General features: G+C 41.1%; 2 protein-coding genes and 2 non-coding genes across 4 annotated transcripts in view; 3 read left to right on the top strand and 1 right to left on the bottom strand.

Moving 5' to 3' along the window:
* The window catches only part of ptcd3 (pentatricopeptide repeat domain 3), a 54,477-nt gene that overhangs the window by 10,217 nt on the left and 20,400 nt on the right, over positions 1–23,860 (top strand). The window contains exons 5-16 of the mRNA XM_073042218.1: positions 2,876–2,944; positions 5,218–5,322; positions 5,947–6,070; positions 9,959–10,071; positions 11,236–11,315; positions 12,708–12,795; positions 12,884–12,944; positions 14,467–14,549; positions 16,088–16,232; positions 18,757–18,807; positions 21,897–21,986; positions 23,762–23,790. Coding sequence (XP_072898319.1) covers positions 2,876–2,944; positions 5,218–5,322; positions 5,947–6,070; positions 9,959–10,071; positions 11,236–11,315; positions 12,708–12,795; positions 12,884–12,944; positions 14,467–14,549; positions 16,088–16,232; positions 18,757–18,807; positions 21,897–21,986; positions 23,762–23,790 — 1,038 coding nt within the window. The remainder of the gene's footprint in view (positions 1–2,875; positions 2,945–5,217; positions 5,323–5,946; positions 6,071–9,958; positions 10,072–11,235; positions 11,316–12,707; positions 12,796–12,883; positions 12,945–14,466; positions 14,550–16,087; positions 16,233–18,756; positions 18,808–21,896; positions 21,987–23,761; positions 23,791–23,860) is intronic.
* Positions 1–23,860, bottom strand: part of polr1a (RNA polymerase I subunit A) — a 198,316-nt gene that overhangs the window by 170,374 nt on the left and 4,082 nt on the right. The gene's annotated exons all lie outside the window — the stretch shown is intronic.
* LOC140727164 (small nucleolar RNA SNORD94) lies at positions 18,211–18,348 on the top strand. Its single transcript, XR_012098805.1, has one exon. It is a non-coding gene; the product is annotated as a small nucleolar RNA SNORD94 (small nucleolar RNA).
* On the top strand, positions 19,737–19,874 carry LOC140727165 (small nucleolar RNA SNORD94). Its single transcript, XR_012098806.1, has one exon. It is a non-coding gene; the product is annotated as a small nucleolar RNA SNORD94 (small nucleolar RNA).

Genomic DNA, 23,860 nt, shown 5'->3' with positions numbered 1-23,860 from the left:
CCTATATCATCAGAAGAAATATCTTTTGCAATTTCTGCATTGTCTTCAGGGAAATCTCCTGGACCTGATGGGTTCCCCGTAGAATTTTATAAGTCATTCTCTTCACTTCTCTCTCCTCAGTTACTCTCAGTATTATCTGACTCGTTTAGGTGTGGCCAATTGCCACCCTCCTTTAATGAGGCATCTATTATTCTTTTATTAAAAAAGGGTAAAGACCCAACAGAGTGTTCCTCGTATAGGCCGATTTCTTTGCTTAATGTTGATGTTAAAATCTTGGCCAAAGTCTTGGCTTATAGATTAGAAACTGTTATCCCCTCTATTATTTCCGATCAAACTGGTTTTATTAAAAACCATCTCCCTTTTTTTAACATGCGACGCTTATTTAACACTTTATATTCACCTCCAACTGGGATTCCTGAATGTGTTATTTCCCTCGATGCGGAGAAAGCATTTGATCGTATAGAGTGGAACTACCTTTTTGCAGTTTTAGAAAAAATTTGACTTCGGTCAAAGTTTTATCTCTTGGATCAAATTGCTGTATTTGTGTCCTACTGCATCTGTTTTAACTAATTTTCAGAAATCCCAATTATTTAACCTCAAACGTGGCACCCGTCAGGGATGCCCTTTAAGTTCCTTTCTCTTTGATTTGGCTATAGAACCCTTAGCGATAGCATTTCGAAATTGTCCTGAACTGACCGGGATTTGGAGAGGGGGTGTTGAGCATAAAGTTTCTCTTTATGCCGATGACTTATTACTTTTTCTTTCAAATCCGTCTACATCCTTACCTCCAATGTTTTCACTTCTTGACCAGTTTAGCCAGCTCTCTGGATATAAACTTAATTTACATAAGAGTGAACTTTACCCAATTAATAAAGAAGCACAAGAATTAACATTTCGTGATCTCCTTTTCAAAGTAGTTCATAATCAATTTACTTATCTTGGGATTACAGTCACAAGGAAGTTTAAAGATCTCTTTCGTGAAAATTTTGCCAATCTTTCATATACTATTAAACAGAGTCTGTTACAATGGTCACTTCTTTCTATGTCTTTGGTAGGTCGTATTAATGTTGTTAAAATGTATGTTCTCCCTAAACTTTTATATTTATTTCAATCAATCCCAATTTTTATTCCTAAATCTTTTTTTGATTCCTTAGACTCTATTATTTTGTCATATCTGTGGAAGAATAAGCGCTCTAGAATTAATAAAGGTTATCTCCAAAAATCTAAAAAGGAGGGTGGCATGGCTTTACCTAACTTTCGTTTATATTATTGGGCAGCCAATATACGTTGTGCTACCTTTTGGTCTTTTTTTCATGGCCAACCCGAGTGCCCTAATTGGGTGGCAATGGAGTTGAGCTCCACTAAAGAATTATCTATCTCTGCACTTCTTGGCTCTGTACTCCCTAGTAGTTTGTCCAGATTAATAGTTAATCCTCTTGTTAGACACACTCTGCATATATGGGCTCAGTTTAGGAAATTTTATGGTTTCCATGGTTTTTCCTTTTCTAGCCCTATCTTACATAATCACCTTTTTTTTTACCTACTATGTATGACTCAGCATTCCATGATTGGTATAGGAAGGGCATTAGACATTTTGAAGATCTTTTTATTGATAATCGCTTCGCTTCTTTTCAACAGCTCTCTGCTAAGTTCAATCTGCCCAATGCTCATTTTTTTTAGATATCTCCAAATTAGACACTTTATTACTCCTTTAATTCCTAACTTCCCTGAAATGCCTGAGAAAAATGTTATGGACTTATTTCTTTCTATTAATCCACTAGGTAAAGGTTTAATATCATTTATTCATGATAAATTAGCAGCCTTACGACGTGCCCCTGTGGATAAAATTAAAATGGCATGGGAGCATGATTTAAATACCTCCTTATCTGATGAGGCTTGGGACTCGATTCTCAAATCGGTTAATTCAACCTCTCTTTGTGCTCGCCATTGCCTTTTACAGCTTAAGATTGTTCATAGAGCCCATATGTCTAAATCTAAATTATCTCGATTTTACCCCAACATTAGTCCGCTTTGTGATAAATGCAAAAGGGGCGAGGCCTCTCTCATTCATATGTACTGGCTCTGTCCTAGCTTGGAGAAATTTTGGAAAGATGTCTTCATAACATTATCGCATATTCTGAATCACCACCTAGAACCTAACCCTTTAATTGCTTTGTTCGGTTTCTGGGGTGAGACAGATTTACGTCTGAGTTCGACTAAGTGTCGAATATTATCTTTTGCTTCTCTCCTGGCTAGACGTTTAATCCTCCTTAGATGGAGAGATGTTGCCCCGCCCACGCATGCTCAATGGCTTAACGACATTATGGCCTGCTTAGACCTTGAAAAAATTCATTATTCAGTTCTTAATTCGGATTTAAAGTTCCATAAGGTCTGGGGACCTTTTATTGAGTACTTTCATAACCTTCCTCTTGACTAGGGTTTTTTTTCGGTCCCTTGCTTTGAGCTCCTTCTCTTTTTTTTCCTTTTTTTGGTAGTAGGCATTAATATCTTTTGTTGCTAAGTGTATTTACAGTTTTGGGGGTTCGATTGTCCTGATTTATATTCTCTATATTGTGTTGTGGTTGGTCTGGAGTTTTTTTTTGTTGCGGGGCTTGGAGAGGATACTAATTTTACATGTCTTCAATTTGGGTGCTTTCTCAATTATCTTTCTTTGTATCATATTATTATTGTATGTTTATTTTTGCTCTGTATTAATGTTCATTTTGATCTGGGTTTTTTTTATCTGTAGCTATGTAGAAAATGTATAAAAAAACTAATAATTTAAAAAAAAAATAATTTTGGTCTATCATCTGCTGGGCGCTGGGCCGGGCCTTTGGTGTCTGTAAGATACTCAATATTTGTCTTTCTGTCACAGGACCCCACAGCTGCGCATTACAGTTTCCAAGATGACCCCTACCTTATACCCAGGACATCACCCGAATACGTAAGTGTTCCATTTTGGCAAGGCTTCTACTTGCATTGTATATTCCATTTGAGTCAAGTTACTTGTCCGCACTGGCACAACCCAGCAACAGAAAGTGGCAGGAATTTAGAGGAATATGGCTCCATCGCAGGCAAATGGGACTGGTGTTGATTCGTTGGCATGAAGAAGTTGTGGTGTGAGCACATTTGCGTGCTCTATGAATCTGTGGGGATTCTAGTTGAGCTGCATTGCAGGTGCTGTTAGATCCTGATACTTTTGTGGTCCAAATAGTCCGTGAGCCAGGACCCCAAAATTGTGCCACCGGTACCATCTGGGGGAATAATTCTTATAGTAATTTTTGGCAAGGTATACACCCCTAGTGCTAGAAAATGTGTGATAGGATTGCAGTGATGGTAGCTTTCTGTCACTGAAGCAGAGATCAGTCACCATTGAGGACCAAGAACTGGAAGTAAATGTAGCAGGTGCAGGTGTGGGACCACAACCTCTCCCGATCAGGGAACACTGTCCAGGAAACCAAGGAAGCTGCTCTTCTTGTCTGCAAGAAGAACCTGATGTGGACACTTGCAAGGCAAACAGATCCAGAGAATCAGACAATCCCAAGATGGACTGGTTTTAATATCAGCACCAGGGACCAGGAACCAATCTCACAAGATGTTGTTGGGTATCTGCCAACCATCAATTCACCAGCTACAGAGTTGACCACAGTATTTGAAATCCTGAACCAATCAGAGCTAATCAGGAAGGAACTTCATTTAGAAACAATTGTGGTAGTCATGGATCAAGCACTCTATGCAAAACCCACTGAAATTGCCTGGAAGCAGAAAGAGCGCTTCTCCAACATTCTTCTCAGGATGTGGACATTCCATACCCTTTGTAATGCCTTAGCCATCCTAAGAAAGTGATTTCGGGATGCTGGTTTAAAGGACGTATGCATAGAGGCTGGAATTGTCGCAGAGGGGTCCATCAATGGAGTCCTTGATGGTAAACACTACGATCGTGCTGTCAGGGTCCACAAGTGTATCTATGAAGCACGATGAGACTCACATGGGCAGAGTTCACACCGTGGGTTGAGGACAACCTTCCAGAGAGGACTGGGGAAATCAAATCATTCTTAGACCATGTGAACGACATGGCCAGTGACTTGAACTAACAGCAGTTGAACAATCTGCTGCAAAGTCCACTCTTAGCTGAGCTGATAACCCTGTCCTGATGTTAATATGGAATATATACAAAAAGTGATTACTTATTTGAATTCCTGAATAAATTCTCCACAAATCCATGTGATTATACTGTATGTGTCCTAGGGTTTTTATTGACTTTTCCAAAATAAACACAGACAAGTATGTTTCTATTTTTCTAAAAATGAAATGATTCACTCTACTGAAACTGGGCACTGTACTGCGAGTGCCACCAATGGCATAGTTTTCAATGTAGAATTTTATAACAACATTTGATGAAAAGTGCTTGAGCTCAGCTGCATGTGACAAATTTCAATGTTGAGGGATCACTAATGACAAAATACCACTAGGTTGAATATATATGTTGTATTTGTATGTACTGGCCACTTTTCAGAAATGCTAATTTTAGGGTAGTGTTATAAAATGCATGAGAGCACATATAGAGCTACCACTGGTGCAATGCTATCACATGTTTTCTAACTCTGGAGATGTATACCTTGCCAAAAATCACAATGAGCATTATTCCCCTCAGGTGGTACCGACCCACCCTACTGGCTCTTCAGAAGTTAAGAATTAGGCCCAAAACTCACAAGAGCAAAAAACGAACAAGAAAGAGGGGTTGAGAGAACAAAAAAAAAGACAAAGGTAGAAGCAGTTGTAGTTGTCTCAGACTGAGACTAGAAATAACAAAATTCCATTGATAATAACTAACCTATAAAATAGCCTGGTTCAAGTGGTGTGACATCTGCTTAGAAAACTCAGAAGTTTCTTGAAAAATACCGAAGCAACTCTACTTCAATTACTGGAATATTCAGTGAACAATTACATGTACAGAATGTAGATGATTATATAAAAATGCAAGCAAGCCTAGGAAAGATAAATTCCCAAGAAAAATAACAATTCTACATTCCCCAAACCAACAGTGCTGAAGTAAACATTGGAAAGCTTAGCTTGAGTATAGTTTTCATGTGTCTCATTTCCTCACTAGACAATGAGAATTATTTTTAATTATTCACTCGTTAACCTTAGGAACCATTCCTAAGTGATGTTGACCAGGTTCCTTTGTAAACAGCATGTTCTCTCCTACTCTTTCAGCGTCTCTACTCCCTGTCGCAGGAGTCTGGGCACAATGCGGCCAGGTACATCGTTAACACTTATCCCAAACTTTTCCAGAAGGATTTTGCTGAACCTTCGATACCTGTAAGTTGAGTCCCTCCTTTGTTAAAACAGAAGTCTTTGTGTTGCAATCCATAGCCATTTATATCATTGACATAACATTAAATTTTCTTACGTACACAGTTTTACTGCACTCTAGCATTCCAGTACCTTTGTCTGTTGATGGTTGATTTTATTTAATTTCCTCTTCCTCTGCATTATAATACTTGTTCATTCTAAGATGGCTCCGTGAGCTTGACAATTTCTCTTGCATTTCACTCTAATGGCCTTTCTTTAAGTTGTCAGTAAGCCATTTAGTGTTGGTCTCTGAGCTCACTTCTATCACCAGCAGCCTTTTTAATGTCTGTATTTTCCACCAAACAAATGATTGATTCTCTTAATTTCTCTCACTAAGGCCCCCTAATTGCAGCAAAATTTGCGTTTCAGCAATATTTCTCACAATCAATTCAGGCCAACCTGACGTGTTTTATGTCCAAAGGACTTCATGAAGCTTAATCGGTGTTGTAATGCAAAGATTGAATTAGCTTTATTGTCATATGCGCATCAAAACGTGGATTGAAATGCACAGTCCATGAACTGTACGAGGCACTATAGAAATGCAAGTTGTCACTCATGGCCAATTATCGATTTTTTTTAATATATATATAGTGTCTGATGCCACAACAGTTGGAGCCCCTGATAAGTGAAGTGACGGAGGATGCCCTGAAAGAACGCATTCAGCTCAGGCGAGTGAAAGAATCTGTTGATCTGTATGATCAACTTGTGCAAGCAGGTAATCTTATCCCTCCCATTATGCACTTAGACCAAAGTACTAGGTTTCATAAAAGAAAATACTCTACACATCAGAGAAACAAGAGGACAGGAAACATCCAGTCTGTTGAGACTAGAAGTATGTTGTTTAATAGTATGATTTTGCACACTTTCCCTGCTTCCACCTGAAGCTGGTGTGTAGCATTACTTTCCAGATTTGGAGTCCCAATGGAGAATGCGCATTAAGACACAAGCAGAATTGGGCCATTTGGCCCCAGTTACAGTCTTCTCTGCCATTTCATCATGGCTGATCCAATTTTCCTCTTAGCCCCAATCTCCTGCCTTCTCACCGTATCCCTTCATTGCCTACCTCACCACAGACTCAACCTGCAAATTAACCTTTAGGGAATCCGGCAAAAGGACTCCAAACAAGTCCTTTTGTACCGCCACTTTTTTGCATTTTCTCTCCACATAGAAAATAGTTAACCCTTTCATTTTTTCTACCGAAGTGCATGACCATACATTTCCCAACACTGTATTCCATCTGCCATTTCTTTGCCCATTTTCCTAATCTGTCTGAGACCTTCTGTAGCCTCTCTTCTTCCTCAAAACTACCTGCCCCTCTGCTTATCTTCATATCATCTGCAAACTTTGCAACAAAGCCATTGATTCCATCATCCAAATCATTGACATGTAACATAAAAAGAATCCGTCCCAAAACAGACCCCTGTGGAACACCGCAGCCAGCCAGAAAAGGCTGCCTTTACTCCCAGTCTTTGCTTTCTGCCAATCAGCCACTGTTTTATCCATGCTAGAATCTTTCCTGTAATACCATGGGCTTGTACCTTGTTAAGCAGCCTTGTCAAAGGCCTTCTGAAAATCTAAGTATGCAACATCAACCAATTCTCCTTTGTCTATGCTAGACGTTATTTCCTCAAAGAATTCCAACAGATCTGTCAGGCAAGATTTTCCCTTGAGGAAACCATGCTGACTACGGCCTATTTTATCATGCCCGTCCAAGTACTCTTGAGTCCTTATCCTAAATCATTGACTCCAATATCTTCCCAACCACTGAGGTCAGACTAACTAGCCTGTAGTTTCCTTTCTTCTGCCTCTCTCCCTTCTTGAAGAGTGGAGTGTCATTTGCAATTTTCTTCTAGAACCATTCCAGAATCTAGTGATTCTTGGAAGATAATTACTAATGCCTCCACAATATCTTCACCACACCTATCAGAATTCTGTGGTGTACACCGTCTGGTCCAGGCGACTTATCTACCTTCAGACCTTTCAGTTTCCCAAGAACCTTCTCTTTAGTTATGGTAACTTCACACACTTCATGACCGCTGACATCTGGAGCTTCCACCATCCTGCAAGTGTCTTCCACAGTGAAGACTGATACAAAATACTTACTCAGTTCATCCACTATTTCCTTGTCCTCCATAACTACCTTTCCAGCTGTCCGATAGCCACTCTCACCTCTCTTTTACACTTTATGTATCTGAAGAAACTTTTGGTATCCTCTTTTACTATTGGCTAGTTTACTTTCGTATTCCATCTTTACCTTAATGACTTTTTTAATTGCCTTGGGTTGGTTTTTAAAAGATTCACAGTCCTCTAATTTCCAACTAATTTTTGCTCTATTATATGCCCTCTCTGGCTTTTATGTTGGCTTTGACTCTCTTGTTAGCCACTTGTATCATCTTTCCTTTAGAATACCTCTTCCTCATTGGGATGTGTATATCCTGTGCCTTCTGAATTGCTTACAGAAATTCCGGCCATTGCTACTCTGCTGTCATCCATGCCAGTGTTTTTTTCCAATCAATTCTGGCTGGTCCTCTCTCAAGCCTCTGTAATACTGACACACCTGCCTAGCTTCTCCTCCTCAAATTTCAGGGTGAATTCGATCACATTATGATCACTTGCCCTGAAGGTTCTTTTACCTTCAGCTCCCTAATCAATTCTGGTTCATTGCACAACACCCAACCCAGAGTAGCTGATCCTGTAGTGGGCTAAACCACAAACTGCACTAAAAAGCCATCTCATAGGCACTCTAGAAATTACCCCTCCTGGAATCCAGCACCAACCCGATTTTCCCAATCTATCTACCTATTGTAGTCCCAGATGACTATTGTAACATGGCAATTTCGAGATGCATTTTCTATCCCTGTTGTAATTTATAGGCCACATCCTTAATACTGTTTGTGGTTTGTTTTCTAGTCCCATCAGGGTCTTTTTACCCTTGCACTTCCTTAGCTCTATCCGCAATGATTCAACACCATCTGACCCTTTGTCACCTCTTTCTAATGATTTGATTTCATTTTTGTTTACCAACAGAGGAATGTCTTCCCATCTCCCTACAATTCTGGTTTAACCCCCACCATGCTGCATTAACAAACCTTCCCACTAGGATGTTAGTCCTCCTCCAGTTCAGGTGCAAACCTCCCATTGGTACAGGTTCCATCTTCCTTTCCCTGGAAGAGAGTCCCATGATCCAAAAATCGTATGTCCTCCCTCCTACACCAACTCCTTAGCCCCATATTAAACTGTATAATCCTCCCAGATCTGGGCTCAGTAGCTCAGTCCTGAAATCATAACCCTGAAGGTCTTCGCTTTTAACTTAGCACCGAACTCCCTATGCAGAACTTCATCGCTCATCCTACCCATGTCATTGGTACCGACATGGACCACGACTTCTTGTTCACCCTCCCACTTAAGAATGCTGAGGACTCAATCCAAGATATCCCGGACCCTGGCATCCAGAAGGCAATATACTATCTGCGATCCTCCTGTCTGTTCCCCTAACGAATGAACACAGCATACCTCTTCTCCCCCTCCCCCCCCCCCCCCCCCCCCCACCTCCAGTTTCCGAGCCACAATGGCAGACTTAGTGCCAAAGACCCAACCTCTGTGACTTTCCTCTGTTAGGTCATTTCCCCGACAATATCCAAAGTGATATACCTGTTGTTGAGGGGGATGGCCACACTGGCTCCCTAACCCCCTTCCCCTTCCTGACTGTCACCCAGTTTCTGGTGTAACTACCTCTCTATATGTCCTATCTATCATCCCTTCAGCCTCCCAAACACCAGCTCTGCTTTTTGTTTGCCTTTAAATTCCAGCCTTACGAATGTCATTGGGAGAAAAATTGTGAAGTTTGAAATTGCTAGTAAATCTAGAATCACGGACTTATACAACATGGAAACTTCGGCCCAATTCATCCATGCAGACCAAGTTGCTTACCTAAACTAGTCCCATTTTTGTAAACTGCTTACCTAAACTAATTTCTCATCTCCCTGTGTTTGGTCATATCCTCTTCTATCTGGATACCTGCCCAAATGTTTTTTAAATATTATAATTTCACCCACCTCTACGGCTTGCCCTGGCAGCTCATTTCACATATCTACCATTCTCTGTGTGGAAAAAGTTTCCCCTCAGTTCCTCTTTAATTTTTTCCCCTCTTGCGTTAAATCTGTGCTGACTTGTTTTAGATTCCTGTACCATAGGAATTCAGCTGTGACCATTCAACGGCTTATCTATGCCCAACATGATTTTCTGTGCCTTTTTAGGTTCCCCCTTGGCTTCCTACACTCCAGGAGAAAATAGTTCTAGTCTATCCAATCTCTCCTTTAACTCCACCCTGTTACTCTTTCCTGCAACCTTTCCAGCTCAGTGTCGTCCATCCTGTGCTACGCGACCAGGAACACGCACAATATGTGAGGTCTCACCAATGTCTTGTATGGTTGTATCATGACGTTGCAACTCTTGATTGATAAATCAGTGTCCTGATTGATAAGTCCAACTGTGCCAAGTACCACCTTCGCCATCCTGTCTACCTGTTTTGCCACTTCTGAAGATGCTTGAGTACCTGAGACTCGTTAATAATCACAATTTGAATTTGTTCTTTGTCTACTAGGGACACCTGTATCTCTCGAAACGACAAATACCTTGTTGGATCTTCTTTGTGTTTACGGAGATCAGGAGCCACCAAGAGAAAATCAACTTGAGCCAGGAGCAATGGACAATCAGGTGTGATGGCTTCTCCTTCTGAGGCAATCCATCGGGCTCCCGGATGGATTATTCTGAAGTGACTGATGAGATCAGTGGGGGACTAGTTTGAACAAGAGCTGGTTGACAGTATTAGTTTTTTTTTTGAGAAGTGCTACATCCTATTCCTTCAGCTTCTGTGTGCTCTGAGTGAATGGGCTCCAGAATCTGATTGCTATCCAGAATGCTTCTCCATTTTGAGTAAGAACATAAGAAATAGGAGCAGGAGTAGGCAATCTGGCCGGTCGAGCTGCTCTGCCTTTCAATAAGATCATGGCTGATCTGCTCATGTATTCATCTCCACTTACAGTACCTCCCTTTTCCCCATAACCGTTAATGCCAAAAAAATGTGGGTCTTAACATTTAGTAAAAACATTTAACATTTTAGTAAAAACTTCCCATCCGCCATCAGATTTCTGAATGGCCAATGAACCATGAACATCACCTCACTAATTTTATTCTCCTTTTAATATATACACTTATTGTAATTTATAGTGTTTCTTAGAACTTGCTGCTGCGGAACAACAGATTTCTCATTTGTTAGTGATAATAGAGCTGATTCCAGCTCTTGATTCCCATTAGTTTGTGGGGATGTTGCATTTTTTTCCCAAAGAATCTGAGAACGTTCTTGAATCATTTCCTTTCTCTTCCTGGTAATTTCTTGCTGTGACTGGGCACAGAGCGAAGTGCCCATTTCCAGAGTCTGACATGGGGTTCATAAACGACAAGGCCTGCCCATTGGAGGAGACCGAACATTGCTTGGTGCTTCAGTGCTGGCACATGCTGACTTCTATGACATAAGATATAGGAGCAGAATTAGGCCATTTGGCCACTCGATCTGAGAGAAGATGCTGGGCCTCGACTCTGGTGTTAGTAAACCTGCTTTTTCTTGAGGGTGCAGCGGAGATTCTGGTAGAAGAATATCTTGCAGAACCTGCGTCCTTCAGCTTATTTTTTTTTAAAAACACAATGTTTCTTGTTGGGTACTCCAGGGACTGTCTTACCAATATCCTAAACAGCTATGGGATAACACAGGAAGAATATTGAGGCATCTAGATTGCAGAGTGTAAAAATACTGAGTATTGCTTCTGCAAATTGTAGCTGGACCTTTTCTTATCAAGAAGTTGTGCGCTAATTCTCTTTTAGAACGAGGTGAAGGTTGACTCTCAGAAGAGGTGGAGGGGCCGACCTCGCAAAGCTTCAGATTTGCTCGCTGTTACCTGGAGGTAAAAAGCTATTGAATTTGGGGATCGGGTAGTTTTCCTGTTGACCTGCATCTGAGTGGGTTCACTAAGTGTACAAATGATTACTTGAACAACAACACACACAAAATGCTGGTGGAACACAGCAGGCCAGGCAGCATCAATAGGGAGAAGCGCTGTCGACGTTTCGGGCCAAGACCCTTCATCAGGACTAACCAGAAGGAAAGATATCTCTATCTCTATCTTTCCTTTCGGTTAGTCCTGACAAAAGGTCTCGGCCCAAAACGTCGACAGCGTTTCTCCCTATAGATGCTGCCTGGCCTGCTGTGCTCCACCAGCATTTTGTGTGTGTGGTTTGAATTTCCAGCATCTGCAGATTTCCTTGTGAAATGATTATTTGAATTTGGTTTCAGTCTCCTGATAACAAGAGTGCTGCAAAACCAGCTATTATAATGGTGCAGTGTATAAGACAGCAGAGTTCTGTTTGACTCTGCAGTTTCTGACAATAGCGTTGAAAAGAAATCTTAGGTCAATAGAATGGAATCGACCCTGTACCATCAAGTTTTATGAGCCAAGAATGATCTATGGTTGAATTGTCAACCTGCACTGAATTAACTAGCATCTTATGGAAAGCTAAAATTTAACCCTTGGTGTTTGGCTACAATTGCACAACTTCCATTGTCACAATCCCTGATTAGCTACTACCACAATATTTATACTCTTTTTTTGTTCCACTTGTTTATATATTTCTTATTGTCATTTCTTTGTGTTGCATTGTGCTGCTGCAACACAACAGATGTCAGTGATACTTAACCTGATTCTGATTGAATGTTATGAAAGCTGCGGGGTACTTCAAAGAAGGTGCGCTCCAATTCCTTGACCACCCTGCCGATGTATTTTTCTTTGACCTGCTAAATTTGATTCCTTAATCTTCAATTAAGTTTTAATTAAGATGATTAATGATGCGGCTTTCTATTTAAGTATCTCTCTTTAACTACCGAAGTTCGCATAGCTCTGTATAATGATGATGACCCCACTGCATAAGTATTTGGGAATTCAGCTTGTGGCATTCCACATTTAAGTGCTCATCTGTATAGACTCCAGAAGCTCTGTAATAACTGAATGCCAATGAACTTGCCATTGTTACAGAAACAGTTTCAGATAATTGCTAGTAGTTATAAATTGTACCAGTAAAGAAGTAATCCTATTTTCCTGGTTATCTGTTAATGTATTGTGTACTATCAAAGGCTACGGGGAGAAGACTGGGGAGGGGGGAAAAGAATCAACCATGTTTGAATGGCGGGGCAGACTCGATGGGCCAAATGGTCTAATTCTGCTCCATGTCTTATGAACTAAAAGCATGCATGTCTTTGAGAGATGCTTTGAACTAATGCTTAATACTTTCCTTTTCATCAGGGCGAACAATAATGCAGAGAGGATATTCAATTTGATGCCTGAAAGGAATGAGCATTCTTTTTATACAATAATTCGAGGAATGGTTAAGGTATATCTGGTAATTTCATACAATAAATTATTTTGTATTGTATATTTCATTTGCAATATGATTAACTTCTCTCTTTCTCTGTAATCAGTATGGTGCCTACACAAAGGCTGTCAACATGTACACAGATCTCTTAAATAATCGGATGAAAGGTGAGTATTGAAAGAAAAAGAAGCTGCTTTTGCAGATTATGTTTGCCAAATTTTGAACAGATGAGGGTACATTACTAAACTGATTGCTTTTCTGCATATTCAGCATCACGCCCTGTTAGCAGTCTAATTCCTCTTGGCTTAATGAACTGTGTATCCGTCAAACACCCTGCTAGGGGTGGTGGTAGAGGCAGGTACATTAGGGGCTTTTAAGAAACTTAAGAGAAGCACAGGAGTGGTAGAAAACTAGAGGGTAATGTAGGAAGAAGGATTGGATTGATCTTAGGGCAAGTTAAAAGGTCGGCACAACAATATGGGCTGAAGGGTCTGTATTATGCTGTAATGCTCTAAGTTCAATACTCTTGCCAAGCCAGGATCTCACTCGTAAATGGCATGGCCTTTTTAGAGTTACCGATTCAGGGCCAATGATAGTTAATTCATTTTAGACTTTCTGGTCATTCTGACTTGATTTTCTGTAATGGTTCCAATTCTTTCAAAATGACTTGGATTAGCTGGAATCGTACCTCCATTCACCTCCTATCAGCGTTTCCACGTTGAAGGTCATATTTGAGAGCATTGGTAAATATCTGTGCACTGCCATAAAATGCTTGGTGCTGCTGATGTAATTAATGTTGCTTGTATTTTTCACCTCTTCCTGTCACTTGTCTATCCATTCATTAGTTACAGAGTTAGAGAACTCTGTAGCACTGAAGCAGGCCCTTCTGTGCTGAACTATTATTCTGCCCAGTTACACTGACCTGCACCCGGACCATAGTCCTCCATACCCCTCCCATCCATGCATATATCTGAATTTCTCTTAAATGTTGAAATTGAACCTGCATCTGCCACCTCTGCTGGAGGCTTGTTCCACACTCTCACTGTACCCCCTCATCTTTCCCTTGAACATTTCACTTTTCATCCTTAACCCATTACCTCCAGTTCTCATCTCCCCCAACCTCAGTAGAAAAGGCCTCCTTGCATTTACTCTATCTATTCCCCGCATAATTTTGTTTGAAGTTGATCATTTAAAAAAATCCTTTGCCTGTATTGTCGGGAGGAGGATGTCAATCTCGCTTTGGTGCAACTGGGAACAACTGTGCGATGAGAGGCTGAAATACTGTTAATTCTGAAGCTGTGTAATCATCCAGTGTTAAAATCCCGGAGTGTATGCATTGACTGTTTACAGTGCCTGTGTAACTGGGGCCAGGAACAACCTGAAACACTTCATATGTGACTAACCCAGGGAACAGAGGCTTTGTATGAAACTATATTAATGAATAATTTCCTTTCATCTGCTTGTAACCAGCAGTCCTAAGCTGCAGACAAGTACCGGTAATACAGATTCTGACGTCTGCTTGTATTGAAAAACATTAACCAGTTGGGCAGCCTAAACCATTGAGTTGGGTGTGTTTTCGATACATCTGGTGTTAAGAATGTGGACGATAATAGAAGAATCAACTGTGTAAATAGGGTGATTTTTCTCAAATGTGATTAATTCACTGTTCTAATGATCTGCCTTTCACAGCGGATGTTCATACCTTCAATGCACTCATCTCGGCAGTTCCAGAACTGAAGGAGGCATATAATGAGAGAATAGATTTTCTTCTGGTGAGTAGAAAGGTAGCACCGTTCTAGCCCCCAAGTCTCTGATATCTTATGCCTTTCCAATGCTCTTTGCCTTTGGGTGGATGGGGCAACAGCAGTACTGGTAAGAGTAATCCAAGATGGTTCCTGGCTTTGGACGCTGTCTGTATGAAGTCTGTGATCATTTGGATTTTCCACAGCTACCCCAGTTTTTTTCCCACATCTTAAAAAAAATTGCACTGGCAGCTTATATTGACTTACTGGGTTTCATTTACATTGGCTACTGTAAATTTTCTTTCAGTGTAGATGGTTTGACAGGAGAATCACAGGGAAATTAGTGGTCCTCTGAGAGAAATGGGGTAATTTGGAAGGTGTTTCTGACGTGTTTTAATCCAGACTGTCACTTTCCAGAATAAAAGAGAAGTCATAAAACTGCACATAATTTTTTTGGCCAAGTAGAAGTAGTAGACATGGAATATTAGCCTTAGTGTAGTAAAGTAAGCAGTCAAAAATAAAATGAAGTTTATAAGATTATGAGAGACGACCATTATCTTTTACCCAGCATCAAAATGCCTAATACTGAAGGGCATGAGAGGGGGTAATTTCAAAGCAGGTAAAGGGAGCACATTTTAATACACAATGGTGGGTGTCTGGAATGTGCTGCCAGGAATAGAGGTTGGGGCAAATAATAGAGATGATTAAAATACTCTTCAGATAAGCACATGAATGGAGTGCAGAGAATGGAAGGATCTAGACATTGGGTGGGCAAAGGAATTAGTTTTGTTGGGTTTTCAATTGGTTTGGCGCAACATTGTGGGCTGAAGGTCCTGTGCTGTGTTAAGTTGTTAGTAAGTTCCTTGGTATGTTCGAGAGAAGGTTTTGTATACTGTCATATACCAAGTGAATCAGATAAATTCCTGCACATGTTGTTTGTAGGAGGAATTCTTCTGCAAATCAAGATGGTAGAGCTAATTCCAAATGATAATCACCTTGAGTTCCTATTGTTAGGAGGATGCCGGTAGAGCAATTGTGCAAATGCCAACTGTGGGTCCCAAGCTTTGGTGATGGTATTGGTGCTGGAGTTAATTATGTTGCAAATCCGATTGCACAGTTTAAAATCATTTATTTTATATGTCTTATATGGATCAATTATGGGTCAATTATGGATAACTCTGAACATCCTCTACATAGCACCATCCAGAGACAGAGAAGCAGTTTCAGCGACAGGTTACTATCGATGCAATGCTCCTCAGACAGGATGAAGAGGTCAATACTCCCCAATGCCATTAGGCTTTACAATTCTACCGCCAGGACTTAAGAACTTTTTAAAAGCTATTATTAATGCTTTTTGAGATAGTGATTTAGATGCATATCATATTTTTTTACTGAGTTAAGTATTGTATGTAATTAGTTTTGCTACAACAAGTGTATAGAACATTGGAAAAAAAGTTGAATTTCTTCATGGGGATGAATAAAGTATCTATCTATCTATCTATATAAATTTTATATTTTAGCAGTATCTTAACCTTTAGTGAGGTCTTCTTTGCCTTTTGTTAAAACAGGAACTGTTGAAGCAGATGGCAGAACAAAAGGTGCAGCCAAACTTGTTAACTTTTAACTCTGCATTGAAGTGCCTCCGAAAGTGCGGTTCGTATGCTAAAAACCCTTCCCTGCAGATTATTAATGAAATGAAGGCCTTAAAAATTGGTACGTGAGTAGACATTTATAACCTTCATCTGTGAAATCTCCTTTCGTGTTGATACTCTCATGGTTGTGCAAGATTCAGTTTTATGTCACAGGTACATCAAAGCATACAGCGAAATGTGCCATTCACATTAACAGCCAGCACAACCTAAGGATGTACTGGGGTAGACTGCAAGTGTCACCACACATTCCAGCACCAACAGAGCATGCCCACAGTGCTCAGCAGAACACAGCAAAAACAAACGACAAAAACAACAACAGCAAAACAAGCCCCACCAATGCACATACACAGTCCTCCAACCCCCGGACAAGCCTACTCCAGACTCCAGTGGACTCTTGGATTTGCTGACATTGCTCTTCAACTACCCCCATGGTCTCCTAGACTCAGGCCTCAATCTGCAGCGTTGAAGTGCTAATTCCAATCAGTAAGGTAGAGTGTGTCATCCAGGAAGAGATTAAGGACATATTTGAGGTGATTGGAGAAAAGTATGGGCAGGGGGATGTCAGGTTTTTTACACAGAGTGGTAGGTGCATGGAGCACACTGCCAGGGGTGGTGGTAGAGATGGATTCATTGGGGATTGTTTAAGAGACTCTTGGGCACATGGATGAGAGAAAAATGGAGGCCGATGGAGAGAAGCATTAGATTGATCATAGAGTAGGTTAAAAGGTTGGCAAAGCATCGTGGGAAGAAGGGCCTATATACTGTATTATTGTATGTTTTATTACCTAACAAAAAGGGAAAGATTCAATTCTGTTCTCTAATTCACAAGCACCCCTAAATTCTTGGGAACCCCCTAATCCATTACTCCTCAAATTGGTGAAGTGGCATCCGGGATATCATTGGGAACTGAGAGTCCGTTCACTGGTGAGACACGGAAGTCCTATGTAGCTCCCAAACTGTCACATACCACCTGTCCCATATGTGGAAGAGAATGAGTTTTCACGATGATCTCATCCATTATCTCAGCACCACAAAACTAGAGTGAATGCAAATGCAAACCATCTTCTGTCACAGGTATTACTTAAAAAGAATCATCACATTCATCCACATCCTGTCATATTGAAGGGGGAATAACTGATTATCTTTCATGGCGCAATATGAATGTCGTTATATTTCCAGAATGAGCTTTTGTCTCCTGAGATAATCCACCATAGCTGGAAAGCAACTGATGACATGTCATTGCCTCCTTGAGCCCCCAAAATCGAGATGGGAAATCCTTCTAGACAACATCCCATCGCCTAAAAATCACCTGTATCACATCACCACCAGGTTCAGGAACTGTTATTACCCCTCAACCATTGAGCCAGAGGAAATAACTCCACTCAACTTCACTTGCCCCCTCACTGAACTGTTTCCCACAACCTAAGGACTCAAGTTCTCGATTTTTATTCCTTATTTATTGTTTCTTTCTTTTTGTAGTTACGCAGTTTGTTGTATTTCACACTGGTTGGCGTGTTGGTGTGGCCTTTTATTGTATTGTGATTATTATTCTATGGATTTATTGAATATACCTGCAAGAAAATGAGTCTCAGGGTTGTATATGGTGGCATATGTGTAGTTTGACTATAAATTTACTTTGAACAATGTGACCCACTATCTTCTCTTGAAAGCTTTGTTTAGACTGTGTTGGTAATCAATGATTAGAGTGCAGGGATTAATTGGAGCAAGGGTTTCCAGCACATATCTGGACTTAAATAATACTGCGCTTTCATTTAGTCGTGGTTACAGCAATTTGGGTAACAAAATAGTAAATAATTGGATAGAGCAGAAGAATCTGTTTGCAGAGTGAGCTGAAGAGAGGCTGAGATGTTGACCGACTAAGTTATACAGTACCTGAGAAATTTGTGAGCACTTTCCACTGATGCTCCTGCAAGTTATAATGGGGCCAAGTGTGGCCAAGCATAACAACAGTAGTGGTGTCAATGCAAATAAAAGTTTTCTAAAATCATGGGTGTATTAGATGTAAGTAATTGTCTTGGCTGGCGATGATGATTGGCGCAGGGGTACGGACCTCAGCTGGAGAATGGGAGCTGAGTGCGGTCGTTTCTCACTTAGCTTACATGTGGTGAGCTATTTGAGAAGCGGCTCCACGAGAAAAATGCCTCAGTCTGAGCCAGTCACCAATAGTGAAACCTGAATTAAAGTTGTATACTCTGATAATAAATGAACCCATAAACCTGCAGAAGAGTGTTCCCTGCTAAAAGTCATTCAGAGCTTTTTGAGGTGTAATTATTTTATCATTTGACATTACTTGTGAACTATGACTGCTTTAGCTGAAATCTTAAAACTCGAGATTTTGCAGGTGCTAGGAATCTTGAGCGGTACACACAAAATGCTGGAGGATGAAGGGTCTCAGCCCAAATCACCAACAGTTTATTGCTGCCTAACTTGCTGAGTTCCTCCAGCATTTTGTGTGTAGCTGAAATATTTAATGTGTTTGCCACCCCATTTTCCTTAATTCTTTTGTTTAAATGGACCAAGTATATTCCTGTGGGTATTCTAACCTTGATCTTCTTTAATTGCAGAACCAAGTTTGGCCACCTTTGATCATTTACTAGGTATATTCTATAAAATTGGTAAGTAATCATTCAAAAGCTGGATAGAAGGGTGAATCATGGTGCAAGAAAGATTTTTTTTATTTCTTCTTGCAGTGCTGAACTTTTACTGAAGTTTCAAGTTCACTTACATTCTTGCAAAATGTCAGAGCTCTAAGTTGTTTGAAATGAACTTTCTGTTTATGCGCGAGTGTGCATTGCGACCACAAGACATTGGCGCAGAATTAAACCATTGGCCCATTGAGTCTGCTCAGCCATTCCATCATGGCTGATTTATTATCCCTCTCAGCCCCATTCACCTACCTTCTCGCTGTAACCTTACTGATTAAGAACCTATCAACCTCTGCTTTAAATATACCAAATGACTTGGCCTCGCCAGCCCTCTGTGGCAATGAATTCCACCACCCTCTGGCTAAAGAAGTTCCTTCTCACCTCTGTCTGTCCTTATCCTTGTGTTCTGAGGCTGTGCACTCTGGTCCTAGGCTCCCCAACTATAGGAATCTACCAGAGACCTGGGTAAGGCAATAGCCACGATCAGACCTGTGTGAATTCCAGTGACCGCTGTTTGTATTTACACTACTCCTTCCGTTGAGTTATGGTCAGGAAACAGTAAACATCAGTGCTGGCGCCCTGCATTTAGTTTCAAGTGTCTGCATCAAGGTGAGTGTGTTGCAGCTCCCATTTCTGTGTGCATTTTAAATGTCTTCACGCAGTTGCGGTTAGAAATCTAGTAAAGCTCGGTGTTGGGCGGTGAGTCTGTCAAGTGTTAAAGTTAAAAAATGACGGCAAGGATTGTGATCCTTATAGATGCTGCCTGACCTGTGTTCCACCAGCATTTTGTGTGTGTTGCTTGAATTTCCAGCATCTGCAGATGCACGTGAGAGTTTTGAATTTTAGTGTCAGTCTTGAGAAAGCGGCTGCACCGTCTGGGGGTTGGCTTCCCAGAGCCGCCGGCAGTGATGAGTGGCGCAGGGGTACTGACCTCAGCTGGATAATGGGAGCTGAGTGCAGCCGTTCTTCGCTTAGCCCACATGTGGTGGGCTTTCCGAGAAATGGCTGCATGAGAACAATCGCCTGTACTGAGCCGCTGCTGCTCTGGTTGGGAAGCCTGCTACTCCTGCCTCCTGTATGTGACGTGCAGCCAACATCTTCCTTCAGTGTTTGGTTTAGCATATGAGTGGTGCCTCCTTTTGAGTTTATACATCGAACACTGAAAACTACCCAGCATGACGACAGCCTGCATTACGAATGTGTGTAAACCTTCTGTTACAGAATACCAATGTTGTCATGATCACTGAGTGGCTAGTTTCCATTGCACTTTGTTGGCGGATGCTGAATGAGTCCTATGTACTTGGTTCCTCCTAACTGATTGCGTGAACATTTACTTTTGTTTGTCTTCTAGCTGTGGAGGAATAACTCTGGTAATGGGGCGTTTATCACCTCCCTCTTGGGTAATGCCACATCACTTCATTGTGACCAGAGACCTGAGTCTGCCTCATAGCTGACCCTGCCCATAGTTCTCTCACTCTGCAGACTGCTCACTTGAACAGAGATTGCCAGGGAAGCGCATTTTAAAATGTGTTTATAGACTAAAGGGAGCTTAGATATGTACTAGCAACACACACAAAATGCTGGTGGAACGCAGCAGGCCAGGCAGCATCTATAGGGAGAAGCACTGTCGACGTTTCGGGCCGAGATACATCGTCAGTCCTGACAAAGGGTCTCGGCCCGAAACGTCGACAGTGCTTCTCCTTATAGATGCTGCCTGGCCTGCTGCGTTCCACCAGCATTTTGTGTGTGTTGCTTGAATTTCCAGCATCTGCAGATTTCCTCGTGTTTGCTTTAGTTATGTACTATATGCCTTTAACTCAGTACAACCAGCAGTCAAGCATAAATTATCAAGTTAAGCCCTCTGTTGCTAACTTGAAAGTTATTTATTTTAAAGAGATAGCTGTGTTATATTGTGCAGTCCTAGGTGAACCCACAATGTCCAGTTACACCCAAGTGACCAATTAGCCTACTGACCCGTGCGTTGCAGATCAATAACCCTCCAGCAGAGCTGAAAACAAGAAAGCATATTTTATTTCTCAGAGAGGAGGAATGGTTATTCAGAGGTACAGCATGATAACAGGCCTTCTGGCACAATGACCGCACACAGCCCTATTACACCCATGTGACCAATTAACCTGCTCACCCATGTGTTTTTGTAATGTGGGAGGAAACCAGGGCACCTGGAGGAAAGCCACAGTGGCCACGGGGAGAATGAACAAAGCTCCCTACAGACAGCAGCAGGAATTGAACCTGGGTTGCTTGTGTTGTAATAATGTTGTGCTAATGGCTACACTACCGTGGTGCCCCTAAAAGTACCCACCCCACACAGCTGTCAGGTGTAGATTTACTAAAGGTGGCCTGTTTCAGGATGTTAGTCTAGTTTATATCTGAAAGGTGCTTGTTGAGTAGTACCTTGTTTTGTAACAGCTTTTTTCTGAGTTTCTAGCCTCTTAAGAAACATTTAATCTTGATATATCTATAGTTCGCCTTCCAGTTTGTTAAGAACTACTGCTCCCTAGAGATGACATACGCTCCTCAGTTTTTGTTCAAAGTTGAGTTTCAATGCTTCTTTCAATAATATTTTAATGGGAGAGTGCTTGACATTTTATTTGTCTTTCAGCTATTAGAGTTGAAAAGCCATTTCCAGGAATGCTCACTTTGAATCTGACGTGTGAGCAGAATTGACCCATTTGGCCCATCAAGTCTGCTCTGCCATTCCATCATGGCTGATTTATTTTACTTCTCTCTAACCTTTGACACCTGGACTAATCAAGAACCTATCAGCCTCTGCTTTAAGTATACCCACTGACTTGGCCTCCTCAGCCATCTGTGGCAGTGAATCCACAGATGTACCACCCTCTGGCTAAAGAAATTCCTCCTCATCTCTGTTCTAAAGCGACATTCCTGAATTCTGAGACTGTCCTCACAGAATTTCCTGATTCATGCAGAATCACCCGTACTTTGGCTTAGCTTGCTTTCTTTGCTCGATATCTTCCTGTATTTTAGATTTGTGCAGGCTTCCCTTGGCACGGCTAATGTTTCCCCTTCAATCTTCACAGCTGCTACAAACCAGCTACAAAATGACTTTATCTTCATCCTGCTTCATGAAATGGAAGGGAAGCATTTTGAAGCCAAAGATCCTGATGATGGTAAGTGACAAGTCTTGATAGAATTGTGCAGGCACATTCTGTTTGAAATTCAGTGTGCTGGATTTAGGGAACTATAGAGCATGGAAGTGAACCTTTTGGCCTGGCTTGTTCTTGTCAAGCATGTTGCCTAACTGAGGTGGTTTCCTCTGGACCTTTCTTATCCACGTACCTGTCCAAACGTCTTTTAAATTATGTAGTTGTACTGGCCTTTACTACTGCTTTTGATAACCATTTAATATGTACACCAGCCCCTGTGTGGAAGAAAATGTTGCCCCTTTTTAAATCTTTACCCTCTTAACTTAAACTATGCCTTCTAGTTTTGGATTCTCCTAACTTGGGGAAAAGATTGTGACTTGACCAAGCCCCTTATGATTTTATAAACCACCTTAAGGTCACCCCACTGTGTCCTGAGGTCCAGGGAAATCTGTCCTAGCCTTTCCTTATAACTCTCATGCTCCAGTCCCGGTAATGTACTCAAATTCTTTTGCATCCTCTGCAGTTTAATGACATCTTTCCTATAGCAAGGTGACCAGAACTGTAAATGGTAGTCCAAATATGGTAGCCAACATCTTGTACTGAAAAAGATATTTAAGACCAAGCAAAAAAAATACTGGAAGGGAAAAAAACTTGGTATGAATTTTTAGCAGATGGTTAAGGGAAATGAAGTGTTGGGCTTTATTGTAACAAAGTTGGAGTATGCAAGGGAGGAAGGCTTAAGGTCATCCACAAATGTGCAGAATCTGTAAATGCTGCAGAGGGTTGCAGACTCTGCCAGCATCATTGACACTAACCTCCCACCCCTGAGGACATCTTCAAAAGGTGATGCATTGAGAAGGTGGTATTCATCAAGAAGGACCCTCACTATCCAGGACGTGCCCTCTTCTCATTACTACCATCAACTAGGAGGTATGGGAGCCTGAAGACAGACACGCAATGTTTTAGGAACAGCTTCTTCCCATTGGTCATCATGTTTCTGAAAGGTCCATTAACACTGCCTCATTATTTTGCTGTCTTTTTGCTCTATTTTGTATAATTATTATAACATTTTTTATGAAATGCACTGCATTGCTGCGAAACAGCAAATTTCACAACATATGTGAATGACAGTAACCTGATTCTGACGGACCCCATTTGTCTTTATTTAAAAGAAGAGAACATGGTCAAACAATATATCTACAGTTCAGTAGGTCTTGCATCAGAGATAGGGAAACTATTGGAAAATAATTTTAAGGGACAATTTTTATCTATGCTGGGAAAGGCAGAGATTAATTAATGATTTTTTCATGGGAAATTCTCTCATCTTTAATTTTTGAGGGGATAACTAAGCATATTGGTGAGGGGAAGGGAAGAGGTAGATGTTGTCTACATTGACCAGGTCTCATATGATAGGGTGGGCCAAAAGGCTGGAGCCCATAAGACCTTGTGCATTCAAACAAATTAGAATCAAAGTTAATTTGGTATTGGGGGCAGAGGGTGCTGGTAACATGTTGCTTTTCTGATTGGAAGTCCAGCCAGTGGTGAACCACTAGGAACCTTGATGCTTACATTTGTGTCAATAACTCGGATGTACAGGTGATAGTGTAGATGATATGAAAATTAGTGGTTAAGGCTACAACATCATGTTAATTAATTAGAAAATTTGGTAGTGTAGGTGAAGTTCCTCAGGTGAGACATAAAAAGTACTAATTGGATGCAAAAGATGTCATTGCACCATTATTCCTCTCTCGTGTTTTCTCTGAGCGCCCTACAAATGGTCTTGTTTCCTTTATCCACAGTAAATTTCTTCAGCAGTGCGATGAGAGTGGTAAGTATTTGTTTTTACTCCCTCAGATAGAATAAAAATGGACTGTACTGGTTTCTGGGCAGTGACAGGG

The sequence above is a fragment of the Hemitrygon akajei genome, chromosome 4 (assembly GCF_048418815.1).
Source record: "Hemitrygon akajei chromosome 4, sHemAka1.3, whole genome shotgun sequence".
Classification (NCBI taxonomy): Eukaryota; Metazoa; Chordata; class Chondrichthyes; order Myliobatiformes; family Dasyatidae; genus Hemitrygon; species Hemitrygon akajei.
The sequence above is the reverse complement of the archived record's forward strand: the minus strand, read 5'-3'. Positions and strand labels throughout refer to the sequence as shown.